This window comes from Pseudopodoces humilis, chromosome 13 (genome assembly GCF_049639895.1).
Source record: "Pseudopodoces humilis isolate 2021_Gansu_Grassland_sample_001 chromosome 13, ASM4963989v1, whole genome shotgun sequence".
In the NCBI taxonomy this organism is placed as follows: domain Eukaryota; kingdom Metazoa; phylum Chordata; class Aves; order Passeriformes; family Paridae; genus Pseudopodoces; species Pseudopodoces humilis.
In genome coordinates, this window is record NC_142212.1 from 1,260,888 (window position 1) to 1,271,116 (window position 10,229).

The 10,229-nt window shown below is 53.8% G+C and overlaps 1 protein-coding gene across 1 annotated transcript; it reads left to right on the forward strand.

Annotated features, from left to right (window-relative positions):
* The first annotated feature begins 420 nt into the window (after positions 1-420).
* LOC148183191 (uncharacterized) lies at positions 421-4,492 on the forward strand. Its single transcript, XM_088061933.1, has 8 exons — positions 421-553; positions 954-1,483; positions 1,569-1,670; positions 1,950-2,074; positions 2,151-2,313; positions 2,400-2,510; positions 3,192-3,301; positions 3,448-4,492. The coding sequence occupies exons 1-8, from the start codon at positions 421-423 to the stop codon at positions 4,490-4,492; spliced, it is 2,319 nt and encodes a 772-aa protein (XP_087918059.1).
* The last annotated feature ends 5,737 nt before the right edge of the window (positions 4,493-10,229 follow it).

Here is a 10,229-nt window from a genome sequence, read left to right on the forward strand (position 1 = left end):
ACTGTTGCAAGCTCTCCAGTCAGATACAAGGTAATCTTTTATTGAATTTCCCGGGTGTCCATCGAGTGAGTGTAAAGAATGAGCTTTCTCAGGAGCTTAATACCAATTTTTCCACTTAATATGAAATGTCAAATTCATTAGATGGTTAGATGACAGGAGAATTGAGGTTGGGAGGCAGCTGCAGTGGTCCCCAGCTTTATCTCCTGTTCCCAACAGTGATCAGCATGGGCATGAAATCAGGTTCATCTCAGTTTACTGCAGAGAGGTCTTGAGGAAAACGTTGGTGCACCAAGAGCAGGTTTGGAATCTGTGCAGTGCAAGAGACTCTGCACAAGCTCTCTGGGCAACCGACTGCCGGGGACAGGAGCCCTGGCGTGGCCGTGCCTGAACAGCACCTTTCTGCCTACAGTGCCACCCTCGATGGCTGCCTTAGAGCCTGAGATTGGACCCTGCACTTGCTGCAGGAGTCTCTGGCCTGGTTCCGTGCTGACCAAAGGCTTGGAACCATCTCAGAACCTGGGTTCCCAAGGGGGTGGCCTCAAGTGGTTGCTGGGCAACTGAGGCCATGGCTGCCTGAATCTTGGGAGCAAGATGCTGATGTCAGAGTGGCCATTGTGACGCGTGCGACCAAAGCCCCAAAAGGGAAGGCTGGGCTCAGGCCGTGTGTCAGTGCGACCTGGCAACGGGAGGAGAAGGTAAGGCAGGGAAGCAGCTGCCCAGGGACCGTAGCGGCCCCACACCTCGGGGCTCTGGGCCTGTGCTGCAGGCTCACCTGCCTCTCCCTTCCCAGAATCAGCGGAGGAATATCCAGAGGAGACGGCGGTGTTCCTCAACGCGACAACGGGAGCAGAAGGCGGACAGGAGCAGGGCTCACGCAGGGCTGACCAGGGAGTAGCACCCTCGTAGCTCTGGGCCTGTTCTGCAAACTCCCATCACTCTTCTTTCTCCCACAGAGAGAGAGAACCAGCACCTGGCGGAGACAGCGGCGTTCCTGGACAGGGACTCAGCGCTGACAGCCGCCATGTGTGACAGGGAGCAGGAGGGCCCTGATGGCAGGGAGCCAGGTGAGGGCAAAGCAGCCCTCCCACAGCCTGGCCCAGGGGCTGTCGGGGTGGCCAGCGTGGGGCCCAGAGCAGAGGCCAAGGGAGACAGGAACTGCTCAGCCAGGCCACGGCTGGGAGCCTCCTTCCTCCTCAAGTGGGGCCCAGCTGGGCCAGGGGGCAGCTGTTGGGAGCCCCGTGCCCGCAATGGCCGCTGCTCTCCAAGGCCTCCAGCCCTGCCCATCAGCCAGGCACGCAGGCAGGGACAGAGCAGCCCTTGGGGCCGATGCTGCGGGCTGAGAGCCCCACAGAGCTGCTCATGCTCGCTGCCATTGGCTCTGTCCCCTGCAGCATGCCTGCTGTGTCGCCGTGCAGAGGCTGACCCGGACACCTGCGGCGACAAACATGAGAAATACGGGCTCTGTGCCCATGTGTTCTGCCTGGTGAGTGGCTCTGGGCACTCTCTCCAGCATTGCAATGGGCAGTCCCTGCCACCCTGTCCTCATCAGCTCTTCTCCAATTCTGCAGTATTTTGCCACACTGCTTTTCCAGCAAGCAAATAAACGTCTTGGACTCCTGGGTTTTCTGCCTCAAGATATCCAACTTGCAGTCAGGCGGGCGGCACAGAAGGTGAGATCCTGGCAAAAGAGCAGGGAGATTTGTGCCAGGAGAGGCTGGCCAGAGCTTAGCCCAGACCCCCAGCAAGAAAGGCCGGCCATGCAGCCGGCTGTGGGACAAAGCCTGGCTCCCAGCAGCTCCGTGGAGCCTCTGGCACAGGAGCTTCCCTCACCAGCTGGCTCTGTGGGCTGAGAGCCAGCAGCAGCCACATCTCGAGCCCTGCCCGGGGCCCTGGGGCTGCCTGGGGAGGTCCCAAGGCTGCCGCTGATGGGGCTGCCTGGCTCATTCCAGCACTGCTGCGTCTGTGGCCAGAGCGGGGCCACCATCATGTGCTGCAGGGAAGGCTGCGACAGATGGTTCCACCTGCCCTGTGCCAAGGAGGGCGGCTGTGTCACGCAGTACATTATTCCATTCAGGTAGCTCCTCTCCCCTTCTGGCCACCCCCAGGGAAGGACCAAGTCTTTCTCATTATGCCCGTCCTTTTACCCCCAGGTCCTACTGCCCTGAGCACCGTCCAGAGCAGGACGTGCAGGTGACTCCAGAGCCGGGCACCGAATGCCCCATCTGCATGGAACCAGTGGAGGATAGAAAGACCTTCAACACCATAGTGTGCCCGGCGTGCAAAAGAGCCTGGTTCCACAGGGACTGCCTCCAGGTGGGAGCCCTGCCCTCAGGCCTGGGACACAGCAGGTGTTCAGCAGCACCAGGGCCTGGCTCACACTGCTTCTGTTTGCCCTGCAGGGACAGGCCATGTGTGCTGGTCTTTTGTCCTTCTGCTGCCCCCTCTGCAGAGACCGTGACACATTTCTTGTCGAAGTGTTCTTTATCGGGATCCGAACCCCCATCAGGTTTGTGTCCTTCAGTGTGATTCCCAAGACAGGGAGTGTAAGACAGGCCCTGCCCCAGTAGTCCAAGCCAGCCCCATCCTGGTGTTATGAACGCACTCAAGAGAGTGATATGGTAAAAATTTTATTAATTACAGCAAGCAAGCAATAAGCAAAAAAAAAATCAGCGCTGGGCGGCAGGGGAGTCTCTACTCCTTCGGCTGCCGCACGTCTGATTTCCGTGTCTTCCCTTTTAAGTGGTCCGGCTTCTGGGTTACGTGTCCTTTCTCGGGTGTCTCTGCGCATGTGCCTCCGGTCACTGGTGGTCGCTTTTTGCCTTCTGGTGGTCGTAGGATGAAGATCAGGAGTCTTCCTCTTTTGACCTTTCCTCACTGTTCTCCTTTTAAGGCTTATCTGAGTGGCTTAACTTTCTGGAATTCAAGAGAGCTTGCAAGGCTGTTCTCATAATTATACAGACGTCAGCAGCAGCCTTCAACCTCATCCCTATTACACAAAGCATAGTTTTGCAAAGCATCATATCTTACATGTTTAGGCGAACAAAAGGGTCTCTATTTATTACACAGGGAGTCGGGATTTCCGCCTCTCAGGGGACTTGGAAAAGCATTGGAGGAAGGGCAGGGATGCCCTGTTACCTCCCTGGGGTCAGGGCAGCAGAAACACATCAGCTTTTCCTTTCTCCATCAGAGAGCCAACATGGGAGGACAACAATGCCTTTGCAGATCTTGGAGAGAGGCACAACAGGTGCAATGCCAGGGAATGCCTTTACCCAGGAGGCAGGGAGGAGGCAGAGGAAGAGGGGTGAGTTGGGAAGCTGCACCCGGGGCTCTGCAGGGAACCTGTGTATCGGGAAGGCATCAAAGCAGAAGGAGCCAGAGGAGCTCGGCTGCACAATCCCGTGCTGGGACACTTTGTCTTCAGAGCCATCAACCCGTTTGCTTCCCCAGGCCCTGGAAGCTGCTCCTGTGCTCCTCCTGTGCTGCTGAGGGCACCCACAGGCGCTGCTCTGGCCTGAGAGCGAGGACAACCCACTGGGAGTGTGACATCTGTGCTGGTCTCGGCACGGGTATGAGGCAAAGCAGGCGGGTATCCCTGGGCTGGGGCCAGTGCCCAGGCTGGGCACGGCAAAGCCCATGGGCTCCTGGAGGGCTGGGGGCAGTGCTGTGGTCGGGCATGGCCTGGTCCAGGCCTGGCAGGCCTCTGACATTCCTGTTTGGCCTTACAGCCCCCAGGGATGAGCCGGAGCTCAATGGCCCCAGCCTGATCAGACAGTCAGGACCGGAGCCTGCTCATGGCCTTTCAGAATCTGAGGCCATCAGGCCAAGCTCCAGCAGCGCAGTGCCATCGCGTCTGGCTCCCCAATCTCCAACTCCAGGGACCAGCAGCCACAGAAGCCTCCGGCATCCAGCTTCTTCCTTGGCAGACACCGGCAGCCCACGCACACCAAGGGCAAGATCCAGCAGCTGGACGGGCCCTGAGGACAGGGTCCGTTCCAGACGTGCTGGGCCTGACCGCAGGCGAAGCCGCTCTCACCAGCAAAGGCGGGCCTCAGATGGAGCCGTCCGGTCACGGAGTCGCCATGACAGGAGCAGCAGGAGAACATCAAGTGCAGAGAGGCCCAGGCAAAGGGAGACACCGTCGCGGGCTTCCCGCAGACACAGCCGCTCCCGGCAGCAAGCTCATGCCCAGAGTCCACCTGCCCGGTCGAGGAGTTGCCGAGACAGGAGCAGCAGGAGAACATCGAGGGCAGAGAGGCCCAGGCAAAGGGAGACATCCTCAGGGACGTCCCCCAGACGCAGCCGCTCCTGCCCGCAACGTCGGGCCTCAAATCAACCTGTCCAATCCAGGAGTCACCAGGACAGGAGCAGGAGGACAGCAGCAAGTGCTGAGACGCCCAGGTGCAGGGGGACACCGTCGGGGACCTCGCGCAGGAGCAACCGCTCCCGCCAGCCACGTCGGGCCTCAACTCGGACCTCTAACAGCAGCACGTAGTGTCATCTTTTCTTTTTAGTCCCTCTGTTTGCTGCCGTAAATGAAGGTGAGAAGGGTCAATACAGGGACCTCGAGATTTGCAGGTCTGTGGGAAAACCCGAATTAGCTCTTGGCATTTCTATGATTCTTGATTTCTGTTATCCTGTACTGTTAAGGGAAAAGCCACTTAAGGACATAGCTAATTAAGAAGGACACTCATTGCTGCCTTTAGACAGATATTTCCCCACCGCTTACCCTTGAACGTGAACCAGTCCTTAATGGCTTGGATACGTTTAGGGAGACATGAAGAGCAAGGTGGCTCTTAGGGAAGCTGTCTTTGAAAAGGCCGTGTGCTGAGTTGCTATCCTTAAACAATCTCATTTCAGTAAAGCCTTCCTTCAGTAAAGCGGAAGAAGAAAGAAGAGAGTGAGACACTGCCTCAAGTGTCTGGAGAAATCGATTGCGACACTGCTGCTGATTTTAAAGACTTGCTTGGACCTTCAAAGATCAAACCAGAAAAGACAGTGGAAATAGCCTGGGACAAAGAGGATGCGCAGGACTCTGCCCAGACGAACGTCCAGGACCTTTGCCTGAAACCGACAGAACTCAGGAGTCGAGTGCTTTCAAGTTTTCCTTCTTTGGAGACACAGAGGAGTTGGGCATCAAAGAAGGTAACAGCAGAACCCTCCTAACGGAGCCATTTCTAAGGAACGGCTTCTGGCAGGCACTGTAGAGCAATATGGTGTAAAGAAGGTCATAATGCAGAGGATGATCAGCAGCAGAAGTCAGTACTTATGCTGAAGCATTTTGATCTTCATTTCTACTTGCCAAGGTTGTGGGAGATTAATGAGAGGTAACTCCTGCTTGCATCTCAGGAATTTTGAAAGGCACGCCTTGAGAAGGCATTGGGATTTTTGCAGAGTGGTGAAAAAGCTTGTTGTCATCCCCTGAATTTCTCAAACAGGGAAAAAGGTGACACAGCAGTCATACCAAGTTACATGGAACGCAACAAGATTTTAAGAAAAATGGGTGTTGAGGTGGAGGGAGGAGCAAAATCCTGGAGTTGACCCCAAGCTCAGTGACCATTCTGTTAGTTAGTGAATTCTATACCTGGACCTTCAGGAAAGTGAAACTGAATGACACTGAAGGATCATCGGGGTGTCCTAAGCTCAGATAAAATAAGGCCTTATGAAATGAAGATGAAGGAATATTTAATCAAGTCACAGTCAGGTAGGAATGAAAGGAAGCTGTGCCAAGTTATCCAAAATATTAAGAAACAACAACACAAAGCAACAAGCCCCCCACACTTGTGCTGAATTCAGAAGCTATTCACTGTCTTCTGGATGCAATGATAAATGTTGAAGAATACATAGGAGATGCCTTGAACAAAGTGGAAAATCCTGGAGCAGAGCTACAGCTCAGAAAATCAGGGAGGAGAAGATTCTGTCCTTCCTAAATCTGTCTTTCCCTGTGTAAATATTTCGCTTGAAAGAAGGAAGTTTTCCTGGCAAGCAGAGATATAATCTGGTTTTGGCTTTCTTTCTCTTTTGGTGCTGGTTTTGCAGAGCCTCACGTGCTTGGAACGATAAAACTGGAAAAAGTCAGGTGGCAAGAGGATTCACATTTCCAAGACATCCCTTCTGGGGGTGCTGATGAGCCTGAGATGTCAGAAATTGAAAAGCACCAAGAAAGGCAAGTTCCATTTGTATTTGTTGTCTACTTGGCTGTAGTAGTTGGATGCTGTGGGAATATTAATGGCAGCACTGAGGAAATGGGAAACTGAGACTGCACACCTCTGAGCAAGGAAAATCATCTTGGAAAACCACTGGTGCTGCTCGGAGTCCAGAGTCCCAGCAGCCCATCCGATGTGAAGTTGAATGTGAAGAGAGAGAAGTTGAGCACAAGAAATGGACTGGGTTGTTTTGGTTTGGCCAACCCCAAACTGAGTTTTGCCAAAAGGCAAAGACACAGTCAGTTTTCTTGTAAAAAGTGGGTTTTTTTTAATAGAAGGCTTTATTTGCATACTATGGAGTAGAGCTCTTCCATGTATACCATTTCTCTGAGGCACTACAGCTCTAACTCGTGCTCATGGGATTTGATAGGACCTTTTAGGATGCTAAAACCCCTTTGTACTTGTCTAGGGTTCTTTCTCTACCACGCACAGAAAGTGCTAGAGTTTCCTTCTTCTCCAAAGATAATGAACGTCTAAGAGGTACGACACAACTTCTTCAGCCCCTTTTGTATATTTTTCCCTTTTAAACCCTTACTGGACTTGAGTAAGGAGGAAAAAATGCTGCCTGGTTATGAATGCTCTGTAGTCAAAATTTGCCATCCTCTCTTGTGGTCAAAGTTGCGGTAGATCCCATGAGAGAGTCCTGGTAAAAAATAAAGGCTGAGCAGCTTTCTGCCTTTCCTTTCTTTCAGATAATTGCCTCATAGCTATAGGAACTTTTAGAGCTTAGCAAAAAAATAGTCACTAGACAGGTTACCGAGACATTTGGGATCCTTTCAGGTAGGTCTATCACCTTTAACTTTTTCCTGTCTCTCTGGTGTTAATCTGAGGAATGCCGAGTGCTCTTGTCAGTGACATATGTGCGTGCGGTTCTTCATCCTAATGAACCTGGGGCTTTCTCTTCTGAACTCAGTGAATTTTCTATTTAAAAACAGAGACAACAACAACAAAAGAAAACATACACAGCCCCCAAAAATTACACAGGCTGCCAAAACAATTGCTTGTTCTATTTTGTAGAATATAGTCTCAAGTCAGGCTTAAATGACGTTTGTTTCTTGAGACTTGTTAGATAACGCTGATGAAATGTATGGCTGTGTTCATACAGTTACTGCCCTGCAATCTTCCAGCCTGTCTGATTTACAGGGTGTGTCAGAATGGAGATCTCAGCCCTTGGCAGGCAGCACTTCTGGGGGCAGCTGTGGGATCCTGCTGCTGAGCATTTAATGCAAGAGCTGCTGTTTCACTGCCATTTAGATTTCAGCATGTTCAGGGAGACAGCTGCTGCCTTTCATTTTTCTTAGTACACCAGGCTGCAGTAGGGAACATTTCTGCTGGAGCCGACATGTGGTGGGGGGCAAGAGAATAGGAGGGACGTGAAGAATAGAGCTTCTGACTTGACCATTGTGTTGTTCATTCATGATTGTTGGGAGCAGCAGCAGAATCAGAAGGGTTGAACCCTATTGATTGGTGTTGTGTTTTGTTTTGTGCAGAGGGCCCAAAGTTATTTTGTAGATCTGTAGAGCTCAGTGAAGAAAAAGTGGGTTGGGAAGACAGATGTAGATTATTGCTTGAGGTGAGTATGGAACATCTGTTCCCTGGTAACTGTGGCTGAATGCTGAGCATGGGGAGGGAACACGGCTATGGGTGTGCATGCAAAATTCATTCAGGACCTCCAGAAGAGCCTGAAACTTTGGAACTGTCAGGGAACAAAAGGTTGTTAGTATACTGGTGTGTGTAACATGATGTTGTGATGTCCAGCCAGGTAAACCACTGCATCTCTGTGTGTTACAGGAGCAGCTAGCTAACTAGATGTAAGGGAAGTGTTTAAGAGAAACAGTGAATTTAGAGACTTCTGCGAGTAGTGGATTAGTCAAAAACTTCTCCTAGGAATATGTCAGATTTTCATTAATTTCTGGATCGTCTAAGGAAGCACAAGAATTCCAAACGGAAACTGAACCCAAACTAATAAACCCTTTCTTGAAAAGAATCGTGTCCTATTTGTTCCTTGAAGAAGTTGCCAAACAACCTTACCTTTTAAATCCTTTCAAGGATCTAACAAGAAAAACTATTGGCAAACCCGGTTAGGCAGTGTTTCCGAGCTGGCGCTGATGCTCTCGGGTTCCGGGGAGCCACGGGAAGGCTCCAGTCCAGACTGTCCGGTCAGGCTGGGGCCATTGAGCTCCGGCTCAGCCCTGGAGGCTGTGAGGGCAATCAGCAATGTCAAAGGCCTCCCAGGCCTGGGCCAGGCTGGGCCGGAGCAGTGCCCCCAGCCCTCCAGGAGCCTACGGGCTCTGCCAAGCCCAAAAGGGGGCTTGGCCTGACAGCCGTGCCCAGAGCAACAGAGCTGTCACACTCCCCGCTGGTTCTGGTCGCTGTCAGGCACGAGCAACACCTGTGGGTGCCCTGGGCAGTGCAGGAGCAGCAGAGGGGCACTTGCCAGGGCCTGGGGAAACGCAGGGGTCGGCCTTTACAGGACGACACAGCAGGCATGCTGCAGGGGACAGAGCCAATGGCAGCGAGCATGAGCAGCTCTGTGGGGCTCTCAGCCCGCAGCATCGGCCCCAAGGGCTGCTCTGTCCCTGCCTGCGTGCCTGGCTGATGGGCAGGGCTGGAGGCCTTGGAGAGCAGCGGCCATTGCGGGCACGGGGCTCCCAACAGCTGCCCCCTGGCCCAGCTGGGCCCCACTTGAGGAGGAAGGAGGCTCCCAGCCCTGGCCTGGCTGAGCAGTTCCTGTCTCCCCACACCTCTGCTCTGGGCCCCACGCTGGCCACCCCGACAGCCCCTGGGCCAGGCTGTGGGAGGGCTGCTTTGCCCTCACCTGGCTCCCTGCCATCAGGGCCCTCCTGCTTCTTCTTGCACATGAGAACTGTCAGCGCTGAGTCCCTGTCCAGGAACGCCGCTGTCTCTGCCAGGTGCTGGTCCTGTCTTTCTCTGTGGAAGGAAGAAGGGTGTGGGGAATTTGCAGGACATGCCCAGAGCCACGAGGGTGCTACTCCCTGGTCAGCCCTGTGTCAGCCCTGCTCCTGTCCGCCTTCTGCTCCCGTTGTTGCGTTGAGGAACACCGCGGTCTCCTCTGGATGTTCCTGCGCTGATTCTGGGAAGGGAGAGGCAGGTGAGCCTGCAGCACAGGCCCAGAGCCCCGAGGTGTGGGGCTCCTCTGGTCCCTGGGCAGCTGCTTCCCTGCCTTACCTTCTCCTCCCGTTGCCAGGTCGCACTGACACATGGCCTGAGCCCAGCCTTCCCTTTTGGGGCCAAGGGAAATCTCTGCTCCTGGCCCCAGCACTGGGCACTTTCTCAGCCGGTCAGGGAAGGTGATGCTCCACCAGAGAGGCATGAGCATTGCAGGCAAGCCTACATCACTGCAGTCTTGCCAAAGGGCACCAAGAAGGAGGCAAGAAACCTGCAGGCCCATCAGCCTTTCCTCCATCTCCCAACAGGTGACAGAACACCTCCTCCTGGATGTCATCTCCAACGCTCTGGAATAACAGGAAGGGAAGACCATGCTTGAGGAATCTCATAGCATAGCCACCTCTGCTGCAGTGACTGGCTGGGTTTGTGCGGGGAGAGCAGTGGCTGAGTTGTCAGCCGGAACTTCAGCGAGGCTTTGTCCCTGCCTCCCATAACATGCTCCTGAGGCAGCTGAGGAAGAGTGGGGTGGAGAAGTGGACAGTGGAGCTCCAAACTCAGAGGGTTGTGACCTCAGGGGGCCGTGTTGGGGCCAGCCTTGTTTGCCTTATTCCCCAGTGACCTGGCAGAAGGGACGGAGCGCTCCCTCAGCACGTTTGCTGATAGCACAGAAGCGGGAGCAGAAGCTGATGCACCACAAGGCTGTGCTGCCCTCCAGAGTGACCTGGACAGGCTCGACAGCCGAGCAGAGAGGGACCTAATGAAGTTGCTCAGGACAAAGCCTCTAGAAGAGCTTGAAGCTTTGTAATTGCTAGGCAAGAATAGTTGTTTTGCATATTGGAATGTATAAGGTCACGTGGTGATGTCCAGTCATGGGAACCACTCAATCTCTGTAAGTTA